The 14,556-nt window shown below is 48.0% G+C and overlaps 1 protein-coding gene across 18 annotated transcripts in view; it reads right to left on the reverse strand.

Moving 5' to 3' along the window:
• The window catches only part of Runx1 (RUNX family transcription factor 1), a 239,814-nt gene that overhangs the window by 60,432 nt on the left and 164,826 nt on the right, over positions 1 to 14,556 (reverse strand). For all 18 annotated transcript variants that reach the window (XM_087576816.1, XM_087576805.1, XM_087576806.1 and 15 more), the window contains 1 exon segment: positions 8,396 to 8,500. In XM_087576816.1, coding sequence (XP_087432942.1) covers positions 8,396 to 8,500 — 105 coding nt within the window.

Below are 14,556 nucleotides of genomic sequence, written 5' to 3' on the forward strand. Positions count from 1 at the left end.
TTGAACCGATGGACATGTCTGATTTGAACACTCCTAGCCCCGGGAGGCACACGTGGCGCAATTCCCTTGGAGTGCCATGGCTGGCAGTGACAACCCTAAGAGCACACACCGAGTGCCCAAGCTTTACCTCTGCTAAAGGGGATTCCATTAGACACCTGCCCTGGGGCTGCTTGGGTCACTGTATTAATCCTTCTCTGGGAAATGTGCAGGTTTCGCATTGTCTCTGCTTTATGCCCCGTTGACACCAGGTCCTTAAGCAGACGTCAGTGACCGGCAGGGCCAATCGTTAGCACATGTGGCAGCAGGCAGCATCTGCGTATTGGGACTCCCTGTGAGGCAGGCGGGTGACCCAGTACACCCACCCCAAGGAAGACCGACTCCAGTCAAATGTCTGAGGCGGCTACAAAGCTACAGGAAAGCTACGGCAGAGCTACAGGAAACCTGATAAGCCCTCCTTATTGGAGATGCGACATCACAGTGCAACGAGGCTCAAATACCACAGTTCCCAGAAACAGACCTGGGTGTCCATGGTGCAAACCCCTGGATTCCTCAGCTTCCATTCTGGCGAACTACCTGGGGACCTGGGGATGCCTCTTACTTAGCTTCTGCTCCAACTACCATTTTTTTTCCTTTTTTCCGGAGCTGGGGACCGAACCCAGGGCCTTGCGCTTGCTAGGCAAGCGCTCTACCACTGAGCTAAATCCCCAACCCCTGCTCCAATTACCTTAACTGTGTCCCCCAATGTTTTATACATTAGTGCGCCTGGAGCACTTCGAAAGGTGCTGGGCAAGTAATGGTCACTGTATAATGTCAGCCACTGTTGTTCGTAACTCTTCTCACCAAGAGAAAGAATATCTTGAAAAAGATCTACACTGTTTTCAGCGTTAAGGAAAAAGTCGTAACACCCATTTCACTCTTCCCTAACATTCGCCATTGTGAACCTGTTCTTGCCACCTGCTTGTAGATATCTTTCATACACTTTGCTTTTTCATTAGGAAATCCTCACCAAATATAAAGATTCTGGTTAATATACATGGATGCACACATATGTATGTAAGATATTTTTCCTTTTTGCTATGTCCCTTCAAAATCAAAGAAGGAAACTATATTCATGAGGCCGGAGACATAGTTCAGGCGTTTGTTGCCGGTTATGAGGAACTAAGTTTAGCTCCTCAGCGCCCACGTCTAAAAGCCGGGTGTGGCAGTGTATACCTGTGACCCTAGCACTGGTGAGGTCCACGTACAAGAATTCTGGAGACTCACGATCAGCCAATCTAGCCAGAATTTCAAGCTCAGTAGGTTTCAGGTTCAGTGAGAGACCCTGACTCAGGCAAAGAGAAGGGGGGAAGGAGAGTGATGGACGAAGACACGTGAGATCAAGCTCTAGCTTCCGAATGGGAACACACCGTGGACACACCTACTTAAACATGCGGATACCACATCTCGCACAAGTGTACCCGCACATGCAGAAGAATGTGCATTCACTTATAGTCCCACGGCGACTTCAACAAAATTCTCTAGAAAGCAGTTGGCTGGCAGAGAGAGAGAGAGGGCTGTGAGTTGACCCATTCTAAGGGTAATTTCATCTAGAAAATATCAGTCAGTGAGTGGGATGGTTTGTATATGCTAGGCCCAGGGAGTGGCACTATTAGAGGGTGTGGCCCTGTTGGAGTAGGTGTGTCACTGTGAGCATGGGCTTAAGACCCTCATCCTAGCTGCCTGGAAGCCAGTATTCTGCTAGCAGCCTTCAGATGAAGATGTAGAACTCTCAGGTCCCCCTGCACCATGCCTGCCTGGATGCTGCCATGTTCCCTCCTGAATGATAATGCACTGAACCTCATGTAAGCCAGTCCCAATGAAATGTTGTCCTTTATAAAACGTGCACTGGTCATGGTGCCTGTTCACAGCAGTAAAACCCTAAGACAGAAGTTGGCCGGGTGTTGCTGTGATAGGCCTGACCATGCTTTTGTTAGGAGGAACGTGGAGTTTGGGACTTTGGATTTGGAAAGCAGTGGAATGCTTTAACTGGGGATTAATGAGCAATCCCAGTAGGAATATGGAAGCCTTTGTTACTGAGAGTGATTTGAACTGTGCAGATCTGTCTCAAGAGATTTGAGTGGAGAAGAATTTCAGTATGTGGCCTGGAGACTGTTCTCGTGATATTTTGGTGAAGAATGTGGCTACTTTTTGCCCCTGTCTGAAGAGTCTGCCTGAGGCTAAGATAAAGAGATTTATATTAACTGCATTGACAAAGGAAGTCTCAAAGGAAGGCCCAGCAGAGACTTTGTTCTCTGGTTAAGTCTCATGAAGAGCATTTTAGACAAGCATATCAAGCTTAGAAAGGAAAAACATAAAATATATGGTTTAAATATTAAAGGGGCTCCTGGAAGTAGAATGGAGCTGAATCCTGAGTTCTAGGAGAGAGCAGACCAAGGGAGTAGGACTTTGGGGCAAGATACGACCCAGCTAAAGTTAGATCCAGGCATGGTGGCACACACCTTTAATCCTTAGAGATAAAGCCAAACAGATCTCTGAGATCAAAGCCAGCCTGGGACAGAGCAAGTTCTGGGTGAAGAAAAGCTTAAGTCCAGGTGTGGTGGTACACACCTTTAATCCCAGCATTGATAAAGTAATAAAACAAGAAGTGGGGCCATGTTCCAACACCAGCAAGCAGCAGAACTCAGAGGTTTTGACCATGTGGCTCTGGCTTTAGAGTCAAGAACAGAAGAAGACTACTGGGACAAGAGATGCTGGTCAGCTGGAGTCACAAAATTAGCAATTGTTAAGAAGAGACCAGCATCACTGAGGTGAATTCTTCTGGGAAGTGTTTTCTGAGAGCACAAAGATGCTGTGTTCAAGAGAGAGCCAAGGTTGTACCTCATGCTGCAGCTGTACTTGGTATTGTGTAAGAGTCACCCAGGTGGTTCTGGTTTTGAAGGCATGAAGGGGTCATGAAGAGCAGCTGAGGCTGGGCACTGTGAGAGGCCAGGGAAGACCATCGAAGGTGCAGCCTCAGTTACAGTTGATGGCCCAGGACTGAAACGGTCATGCAAAAAAAGTTGAGGCTTGGCACCATGAAGAGAGCCCGTGAGAGGCTCGTGGTGAAGCCTAGTTGCAGCAGAAGACTCCAGTGTATTGGAGATGCCAGTACCATGGGATGACCACCAGGAACAGCAGTGGATCAACCTGAGCTTATAGTGCTGCAGAGAGTACAGCTAGAGATGTCACCCAAGCCCTTTGGAGGAGCCCAGAAGATCATGTATAGATCCCAGACATTGGAGCGAGAAGCTGTGAAGTTGGAGCTGCCTTGGAGACCCCAAAATTTTAAAGACATCAGAGCCATGGGATACCTGCTGAGGAAAGATGCTAACAGAGAGTGAAACCAGCCCAGGAGAAAGAGCCTTGTTGCAATCAACAAAGATTGCAATCAAAAAGGACTTGGAGATCTGAAGACCACTTTGACATCAGCCATGGAGATGCAGAGTTTGGAGTTTGCCCAGCTGGTTTCCTGTCTTGCTTTGGGAATTCCAGTTAAGTGATTGGATAAATCTCAGAAGAGACTTTGAACTTTGGACTTTTAACATTGTTAAGACTGCTGTAGACTAAAGGGACTCTTGAAGTTGAACTAAAAGTACTTTTATATTATGCTATGGTTAAATATGGCCCTCATAGACTCATGTGTTTAAACAAGCCTATGGGGGCCAGGGAATGGAAGGTGATGGTTTATATATGCTTGAGCCAAGGAGTGGCTCTTCACTCTTTGAAGGTGTGGCCTTGTTGGAGTAGGTATGGCCTTGTTGGGGTAGGTGTGTCACTGTAAGAGTGGGCTTTAATACCCTAGTCCTAGCTGCTTGGAAGTCAGTCTTTTGCTAGCAGCCTTCAGGTGAAGATGTAGAATTCTCAGCTCCTCCTCTACCATGTTTGCCTGGATGTTGCCACGTTCCTGCCTTGATGATGATGGACTGAACCTCTGAACCTGTAAGCCAGCTCCAATTAAATGTTGTCCTTATAAGAGTTGCCTTGGTCATGGTGTCTGTCCGCGGCAGTAAAACCCTAACTAAGCCAGTGAGTCTAGCATCCTGATGGTTTTCTTGAGTTTCAAGGAATGGCCCTACCTCGTTCTGGTCACTGCGAATCTCAGAGCTTGAACAGTGACTGCCAAAGACACCTTTATAAGAGGGCAGAAGTTGTCACGGACACAGCCAGCATTTGCTTCTTGACCTTTTTGAATTTTAATGAAGTCTATTCCACAGGTCACAGGTACCTGATCCAATAATAAAGACTTCCCAAGACTCATCTTCAGTCGCTCCCTCACTTAACTTCCTCAGTAGAATGTCTCCTCCCACACGTTCCATGCATCTAAATCCCACCATGGAGGGCATGTGGAGAATGTTTCTCCAAACACATATTCTCGTATCTCAACATTGCCACAGTTCCAAAATATAAACGCATGGGTTGAGAACTGGAGTTCCACATCATTTTTAGAAATATCAAAGCAACATAAAACAACTCTTAAAGTTCTATTTGTTGGGGGTGGGGTGGGGTCCTTTTATGGTGCAGGGGCTGGGGCTGGGGAGATTGCTCAGCCAATAGAGTGTCTGCCACCCAGGACTCATGTCTCTATCCCTACCTCGCATGTGGCTGGGTGATTTGATATGTCTGCACTAACCCCAGTGCTGGAGAATAGATACATGCAGGTCCCTGGAGCTTACTGAACAGCTAGCACAGCTCAACAGACTGAGCTACAGGTTCACAGAGAGACCCTGACTCAAAGAACAAGTAGAGAGTAAAAGAGGATGATGGTTGATGCTGACCTCGGACTTCTGACCTTTGACCTCCACATGAACCCATCTCTCTCTCTCTCTCTCTCTCTCTCTCTCTCTCTCTCACACACACACACACACACACACACACACACACACAACCCCATACACAACCCCAAACATACCCCTCACACACACACATGTACCACCACCATCCTTTTAGTGTTTCTTCTATCATGCTACCTTTCAGCGTGTTAACAAGTCATCAAATGGTCTACTTACTGCCTGAAAAAAAACACCTTCTGGAGGTACTCTTCCTCTCTAAGGAATGGAATTCCCCTGTGCTCACTGATTTCTGTATGGGCTCGAGATGTAGAAGAACCCCATGGTCTGTGTGAAAAGCAAGTTTTGACTTACTCAGGGTCAAAGGGTTACTGGTACTGGCCAGTAACTATCTAAACTGTAAAATGTTTGTCTCTCTCTCTCTCTCTCTCTCTCTCTCTCTCTCTCTCTCTCTCTCTCTCTCTCTCTCTCTTTCTTCTCTCTTTTACAATACAGCTTCAGTATTAACAACCATGTAAGCGTGAGGGGTACCATGTATCCTACTTGGCAGCCTCAGAGCTTGGCTCTACACGACAAATCGTGAAAACCAGCCCACATTTATACACAAAGATTCCAAAGGCAGGAGAGAGAACTTATAGGAGGTGAAGTGCAGACAGCATGGACAGATGGACAGATGGACAGGTGTGTGGTGTGGGTGGACAACAGTCTGTTCTTACTCTCTGAGTCTTTGATTTCCTAAAGTGAGAAGACTTCACAATGTTGTTCAGTGTGGCAAACACCAGGGCTCTTGGGCTAGACTCATCCAGAATTCATAATCCTTCATGAATGAAGGGTTGGACAGAACTCCTTCATCTAAAGTGGCCACGTCAGTCTGATGGGAATAAGGGGGTCCTCACTTTTCATTTTATCAAAAGGTGGTGGTAGCCAGAATGGCAGAAGACCAGTAGAAATAATCAGGGTGCTAAGAGAACCAGTGTGAGATGTGGTGGTATCACCCAGCACTTGGGGTCAGGTCGGGGGAGGCAGAGGACTATCAGAAGTTCAGAGTTGGCCTGGTTTACCGAGCAAGTTCCAGGCCGACCAGGACTATATAGCAAGAGCCTGTCTCAACTCAAAAGACAAAAATACATTAAAAAAAAATGGGAAGATAACAGTGCAATTAACCACTAACGCCCCACCCTTGCTTTTGGAGTTGGCCTAAGTTTGATTTGGCCTTTTTTCTAGAGGCTCCTTGGGAAACAGAATACTGTCTACCTGGGGCTAAGGAGCTCTTTATGCCACACTTAACCTTATTCTCCCCTTACCCCTCTTCCCTTGACATCCAATTCTGTCTGAGAAGAAAGGCTGGGTGCCCCCGAGGGCCCTTCTCCCGATGACTGTTCTTAGAAGTTATAAAATGGCAGAGGTGGCAAACGCTTTATCTGAACACTTGATCTACACAGCAGGCAGGCAGGCAGCTGCCCCGGTATGGAGACATTTCCCTTCTCTCTGTCATTTTCTTTTCTAGTCTCAGCTCCTCTCTCAATTCTTCAAATGTTCCAGAAAAAAAAAAAGTACAAGGTGAAAACCTTTCTTTCTTAGGTGTGGAAGAATAAGGAAAATAGAAGGGTTGTCATGGGTCTATCCCTATTTTAAGCTGTTTCCCCACACATGGCCATTGTATGATCTGTTCTGTGGGTAATAGCGGCTTCAGAGAGCCACCGATACCTAACGGAGCCATCCTGTGAGCATGGTCACCTTCAGCATCAGCCTTCCTAAACCTTGTCCCTTTCTCTGCCCTGCACTGAGTCATCACTTTGGCTTGCTTCCTGTCCAGTCCCCTGCACCGGGCCATGGCTCTGGGGTGTTCTTTTCTGCTTAGAGAGGTCCTCCTCTCCAGTGGCCAGAGCGTCTACTCTGGAAACCCTGGGAGTGCTAAGAGACTTCCTGGGTTGTGTGAGCACTGTGTGTTACCATGGTCTGCTGTTCACGATATAAAGAAGCAGGGCGTGTTATCCAACACAAGTCCCAGAGTTCCCTGAACCTGATCGAGGCTAGGAAATCTCAAAGCGGTTACAGAGAAAAGGCTGCACAGGTTCTGGTAGGGAACAAAATGGGAGGGGGAGAGGGCAGAGTGGAGGGAGTCACCAAGCACAGGGAGCGGAGGGAGGAAAGGGCAGCCAGTGTGAACACTGTGCCCTGTGGTAGTTCTGGAGACTGTGGGCGCTCTCTGTATGTCACTACTGCAGGGAAATTGGGGAAATGGAGACAGAGAGGTGACTGGTTCCAAAGGTAGTCCAGATACCAGAAGTCACAGCCATGACTGCAGGAAACACTGCCATAGCCACAGTGACCCCTGGAGAGCCTTGGAGAGCACAATTTCCGAGGGCTACTACCTCAGAGCACAGATGGGCTGCCTGTGTTGACAAGGTTGCCAGTAGAGCATCACACACCAGGGAACTATCACAGAGGCTCAATGGAGCTACCAGATTGAAAAGGTCACCAAGGAAGCCCCACAGGGGATCCCTGACATTCCCTAAGCCCATGCACTGCACCAGGCACACAGTATCATTTAATGAAGTATCACAAAGATGCTATCAGTGTTATATTTGGCACAAGAAACGAAGGTGCCGGGAGGTTCTGAAACTTCCTGAAGGCTGAAAATTCTTCTCATTGTGTTCTAGGGCCCCTGTTCTGAACAGTTGCATTCTTACCAAGTAACTTCTCTGCACCCTAGCTTCTTAGGACAGGAGGGACCCCACTTTTCCACATCCCAGCCTCTGAGGGTATCACTTCCCAGGGACACCTGGCATGGTTTAGAGGCTGCTGCCCGTTCCGAGGCTCATCTGCCTGCAGACTCGGAATTGGTCCAGCTGCAGTTCCTGGGCCGGGGTGAGGCCCTGGAAGAGTGTCGCTCCCGTGTTTACTCAAAGATAGTCCTTAAGTCACTCTGAAGACATCTTTCCTCCAGACTAAACAACCCCACTCCCTTTTAAACACTCTCCTCACAGGGGCTCCCTTTTGAGACCATCCTTCTATATTTACTGGTTTCCCCAGAACTCTTCTCCCAGCCCAGACTCTATTTTAAACAAGCCCAGAATAAGATCTGTCCAAGGAAAGAAGAGAGGAGGATTCTCACAGATTTTTATCTCTGGCCTTAACAAATTAACAGGCGTTTGGATAGCAAGCTGCCTCTTCTGGTCCACTGAGACCTTCAGGTCTTTGTGGTCACATCCGTACTTGGCTACTCTTCTATCCATTGCTTATGTCTGATCACACTCAACTCTGCTGTATATTTGAGGGTCTACTCCTTGCCTCAGAAAAACCCCACACTTCTTAACTCATCTGAGTTGGCCTAATTTCCCTTTGACATCTAAGACAAAGCTTTAGAAAGAACCCAGTACACAGAAACAACATTTGAGAGGTGAGAGAGTTGATATGGAAGCGTCTCCTGTCTTCGGGGGCCTGACATCCCTTCAGGAGGGAGGCTGAAGCCACAGATACATGGTGAGACCCGGTGGGTCTTTGTGTATACCAGCCCAGACAGTTGCCAGCCCAGACAGTTACCAGCCCCAAGGGGGCTCACTTACTTCGGGGTTCTCGGGGGCCGTCCACTGTGATTTTGATGGCTCTATGGTAGGTGGCAACTTGTGGGGGGTTTGTAAAGACGGTGATGGTCAGAGTGAAGCTCTTGCCTGTGGAGACACAAAACAGAATACAGCATAGTGAGGGGTGGTCTGAGCATCTCCCTGCTGTATCAGTCTATGCTGTCCAGCCCTCAACCTGGAAAGGTGACAGAGCTGGAGCAGGAGGACTTGTTCTCCTGGTACTCTTAGGCTTTGTTTCCAATCTAGAATGCACATAGTGGGTTCACCATGTAATGCACACAGTGGGTTCACCAGTTATTTCTGATCTGTAATGCACACAGTGGGTTCACCAGTTATTTCTGATCTGTAATGTACACAGTGGGTTCACCAGTTATTTCTGATCTGTAATGCACACACAGTGGGTTCACCAGTTATTTCTGATCTGTAATGCACACACAGTGGGTTCACCAGTTATTTCTGATCTGTAATGCACACACAGTGGGTTCACCAGTTATTTCTGATCTGTAATGCACACACAGTGGGTTCACCAGTTATTTCTGATCTGTAATGCACACACAGTGGGTTCACCAGTTATTTCTGATCTGTAATGCACACAGTGGGTTCAACAGTTATTTCTGATCTGTAATGCACACACAGTGGGTTCACCAGTTATTTCTGATCTGTAATGCACACAGTGGGTTCACCAGGTGGGGCATACGGCATAGTCATGTAGCTATAAGTCAATCATTAATTACTAACAAGATCTGGGGGGGAGATCAGAATTTACTTCCACATCAGGACTTTGAGCATTGCCGGTTGGGACTCATAGCCATCCACTCCTACCCTCCTTCTGTCCTCCCATTCCTCTGCCTTCCCTGCATATTTATAGACTCCAGAAAGAAGAAAAGACACCATCCACACACTTCTCTCCTTATTCTGTATGCTTTCCCGGGCTGGGGGTAGCTCAGTGGGTAGGGTGGCTGTCTAGCAAGCATGAAGCCCAAAGCTCTATGCCAGCATTGTGTAAACTGGGTGCAATGCTGCATGCCTGTAATCCCAGCACTCAGGTAACAGAAGCAGGAGGATCAGAAATTCAAAGTCATCCTCAGCTATGTAGTGAGTTCGAGGTTAGCCTGGGCTACATGAGACCCTGACTCAAAACAAATGAACAGGCAAACCAAATCAACAAACACTGGATTTCTGAGTGTGAAAACATGCTAAGTTACACATTATTCTCTGTACCCACTAGAAATTGATGGCTGGTGTTAAATACTATTTAAAATACCTAAGGTTACAAAGGCACGACTAGGGCGGGACAGAGCAAGGGACATAAGACAGACACGCAGCAGGCTGACTGAGATTCAGATGCATTGCTCATACGAGAGTGCATCTGGCTCTGTGTGTGAATATTCTGCATGACTACCGAAAGGTCAGCTCAGAGTCAAATCAAGTACATCGATTCTCGGTCTCCTGGCTTCAGGGGATGGATTCTGGGTTTAAATTCCCAGTGCTTGGCCCGACCAGTCACTAGATCTAGACTTCTCTGTGTTCTTGTTCGGGCTCAGTGTTCTTGCCTGAAAATTGGTACAGGCAAATTTTCCAAATTTCTACCAATAGAAGGATAAAAAGTGTAATAGTGTCTGCCCGTAGTGTCCAAGGGCTCATAGGTGCGCATCTCTCCCCATCTCAGAGCTCTGTATGGAATGCCCGTATTTGGCTGAGAGCAATATTAATAAGTCTTCTACCTACATATTCCTCAGCTACAGTTCCCCCTCTTACATACGTAGTACACAAAGAAACTCAAGGGAAACAGAAACAAACCTTTCCAAAAGGGTGTTGGCTATTGTAAAACCCAGCTTGCCTGCCCACAATCCTTAGAAAACACATCACTTCCAGCTGACATGTTTAATATGGCTGACAGCTGCTGAGAAGTTTCCTGAGAATACAATCTATAACCACGGCAAGCTGCACTCCCAATCAAGAGAATGTTCCCAAAAGATCCCTGAGCATCTGAAGTCTATCTGAGAACATCTATGCCAAAGACAACGGTAGTCAGGCAAGGCTGGGGAGGAGGCCTATATTGCATCTTGAGAGGCCCAGTGAACTAGACAGGACATTGGGGTTCTATGGCCCAAGAGACTTTGTACCCGGATCCCCTACCCCTCCCTGAGAAGGCTGCCAGGCTCCTTGCATCAGACACCCGCAGATTTACAGGGGATGTTCCATACCGTTTCTACCTTAGCATCCAGCAGAAACTGAGGGCGGACATGCTGACAATGGTGGCTGATTTAACCTGAGGGAGTTGCTCAACATTCTCTGTAGCCTTTGACTGTGTAAAGGCAGCCCCAGGCCCTGCTGCTGTTAACGTAGGCATCTGCAGACCTCACAATGGACCTTCCTTTCTCAGCAAGAACCCAAGATGGGTGAGTCCTTGCATCATCGACACGGAATCCTGGAGCCAGTTTCCAGAATCGCCTCCCCAGAGCCTTCCCCTCTTTCTGCAGCTTGTGAGCTCAGCTCTTTAGCTAGTGCCCTGTAACTTTGGGGTTTCTGTACCTTTCACCACGTCTCCAGCCCCCCCAGATTCACGGCTTCCCACCTTCAAAGCCCAGAGAGTCGACCAGGAATCTGTTTCCCAGGTGACCTTCCTTGAGGAAGAGTTTGTTTGTGACTAGTTCCGATTGGCCCCATAAATCACTCTTCACTTTGATTAATTAGGCCTCCTGCTTTGACAGTATTTGGGATGGTCCAAGCTCAGTCTGCCTGAGGGCAGGGACCATATTCTCCAAAGCCTAGCATTTCTCAGGAGGAGGTTCAGGGTCAGCAGAAGACTGTAAAGCCAGAGGAGAAATGGGAAAAGGACATTGTGACACCAGTGCCAGCCTTGGTGTGTGTGCATGGGTGTGCATATGTGTGCATGTGTGTGCGTGTGTGTGTGCAAGTGAATCGAGGGGAGTGAATGGACAATGAGATCTGGTGCCTCCAGCTAGAGAGTTAGAAGAATTTGATTCTCCCACATGTTTGCCTCTCTTGGTCCCAGTTCAAGAGATACTTGTAGAGTAGCTCACAGCTCTCTGACACTGACTTCTGAACCCGAGGCAGTAGGATGCCTGCATTGGAGCTTGTAGCTCTGTGACAGCTTCATTCTCTGCTTAAGGTTGTGGGGTACCTGTGGCTTCTAACATTCTCCAATGCTGATTTCAGTCATGGGTTGCCTGAAATGTGTCTCGAAGGTCTCTAATGATGTCTTCCAAACCTGTCACTATCCAGCATGCTGTCACCGTGCACGGAAACACGTTATCTATTGCGTTCAGCTTCAGGAGTACAAAGCCCTCAAGAGCATTGAGTTCAAGCAATCTTGGGGCTGATGTAACACAGTGCTGTGGCTTAATGCACAGATTCACTCTCTTGCTGTTCTGGAGGCCACAGGGCCAAGTTGAAGGTGCCTGGTAGACACATTCAGTGGCAGTGGGGATGGTTGGCTCCTTCCTTCTCCTTCTGACTTCCTGGGGTTGTCATCAGCACTGACCTTCCATAGGAGCTGTAGTCTCAGTGCCCCGGTCACTGATTCTACCTTTGTATGCTGCCTTCTTATGGTATAGCACTTGTCTCTGAATCTCCCAATCCTTAGAAGTTGTCACGCATGGGCCCCACGTGATGGTCACCATGCATGAACTCCTCATGAAGGTCACCATGTATGGACTCCTCATGAAGGTCATCATGTATGGACTCCTCATGAAGGTCATCATACACGAACTCCACATGAAGGTCATAACGTATGGGCTCATGTGAAGGTCGCCATGCATGGCCTTAACTGCCCGGCACTGGTGAAATTTCTCAATAAGAGCATATTGTGAGATTCTGGGTGGGTAGGAACAGTGCAGGCACATTCTTCATCCTGGCACGAGGCACCCAAGGCTCTGTATTGCCACGGTTTCTCACCAGAGCTCCTTTCGTAACTCCACCTACAGCCAGGAAAGTTGTATTGGCCACATCAGGGTTTTCAGGCATGTGCAGAGCTTTCCAGGGGTTATTTCATTCATGAATTATTTCACTTGGTCGTCCCAGCAGACTTGTGAGGCGAGCATGAGGGCTCTAGCTAGTCCTCAAAAGGGCGTGAGGCTGGCTTAGAACATAAGATGCTATTCTTTCAAAACCACTCAGCTCAGGTTGGCAAGATGGCTCAGTGGGCAAACAGAATTGCTGCCAAACTGGGCAATCCATGGGATCCAAATAGCAGAGAGAGAGAGAACTGACTCCCACAAGTGACCCTGTAACCTCAATAGATATGCCATAACTGCCCCCCCACAAATACATACATACATACATACATACATACATACATACATACATACGGAAATAAATAAAATACTAACCACCTAACTTAAACAGAGAAAAAGACTCTTAACTTTACACTCACCACCTTTTGTAAATCACTACCTGTGCAAAATCTAAACTCAGGAGCCCCCATCCATCCATCCACCCCCCACTACCATCCTCCAAAGTGAAAATTGCCCCGTGACTCTATGTTCTAGGCAGCTACCTATGAACTCAGGGGCAGTCAGCCTCTCCTGGAGCTGACTGGCGTTCCCAGAAGGTAGACGACTATGAGAGCACTGGCTTAGCCAGAGACTAGCTGACTTAAGACAGAAATACAGCCTAGGCATGATGCCGGCTGGTATGGCCGCTGCTCACCCCTGTGGTTCTCACTACGTTATGCTCTTCCTTTAAAAGTGAAGACTCGAGGAATTCCACTTAGTGATTCTTGCCAGGTAGGGAGATTAGGGAGACTTCATATTGGTAATGGGGTTCACCCGGGAGGAGATAAACTGGTGGATCTCCTCACACTGGGCTGTGATTACAGCTGACGTGTGTGCAGGTATATGTGTGTGCACAACAACACATGTGCACATATGCATGGAGGCCACAGGTCACTTGGACATCATTCCTCAAGCTCTGCCCATCTTGTTATTTGAGACAGGGTCACTCACTGGCTTAGAACTCATGGATTCAGCTTGCTCACTGTATCTGCGAGCCCCAGGGACGTGTCTGCCTTCCCCAGGACTGGGATTTCAAACATGCATTACACCTCTAGCTTTTAAAACCTGGGCTCTGGGGTTAGAACTTAGATTCTCCTGCTTGTGCAGCAGGGATTTTTACCAACTGAGCCATCTCTCCAGTCCTGGTGACAGCTTTGAGTACAAGGGCATCTGCTTTTTATCTATAGACCATGGTGACTTTGTTTTATTTTATTTTATTTTTGTCACCAGAGAGTGTGACTTTTTCCCCTGGTGAAAACCTGACCTCCGTTCCTTTGTATTTTTCCAGCTGGATTTAGCACCATCGAAGACAATGGCTTCCAGGCAGCCAGAGGCACTTCTGGGTGCTCAGAATTACAGGAGCTACATGCTCAGCTCCCCACCCACCCAGGCCCATGGTTGCTCAGACATGGGCCTGCTTGGCCAGCACCTGCAGACGTGGGAGCTTACAGCCTCAAGGGCACATATGTTGTTAGCCAAATTCCCTTATTAAAATGACCTATGGGCTTGGTATTTTAAGTACATGGGCGTGGAGAACGAAACTCTCAAGTGTTTCTCCGCAACTTGCAGCCAAGGAGAGGAAGGACTCACAGGGGACCAGAGGAGTACTGGTCAGCAAAATAACACTTGCTTCCCTGGGCTCTCCGGGATCTAAGGCAGGGCAGAGAGAGACTGGGCTGCCCAAGACTTCATGTTCTAGTCTGCTTCCTGATGGGAGAGCCCACTTTCCCAGAAACTGGCCAGGATAGTCTTGGTGCTGATCTGGGCACTGCCTGGAGGCAGAGGCTTTTGGTGGTGGAAGGGCACGCTGTAAGCCACAGATGCTCTGAATCATCCAGCCAGTGGGAGGGGCTATGGAGAGAGGGAAGGATCAAAATCTTCATTCTGCTCCTGGGACTGAAGGAACCGGCAGCATTAGCTGCCGTGGACAGCTGTAATCCCAGGGATCGCTACTTGACAGGAGTGACAAGAGGACTAAGGGAAGTGGAAGGAACATCAAAAAAGAAAGGCCAGGAGAGAAGAGGACTCTGTGCTCATCGGAGCTTGCTCAGAGCATTCCAGAGCTGGAAGTACACAGGGACGGGGCTAAGTATGAGCTCTCGGCAACTCAGTATACCTGTGTCT

This window comes from Rattus norvegicus, chromosome 11 (assembly GCF_021556685.1).
Source record: "Rattus norvegicus strain SHRSP/BbbUtx chromosome 11, alternate assembly SHRSP_T2T, whole genome shotgun sequence".
Classification (NCBI taxonomy): Eukaryota; Metazoa; Chordata; class Mammalia; order Rodentia; family Muridae; genus Rattus; species Rattus norvegicus.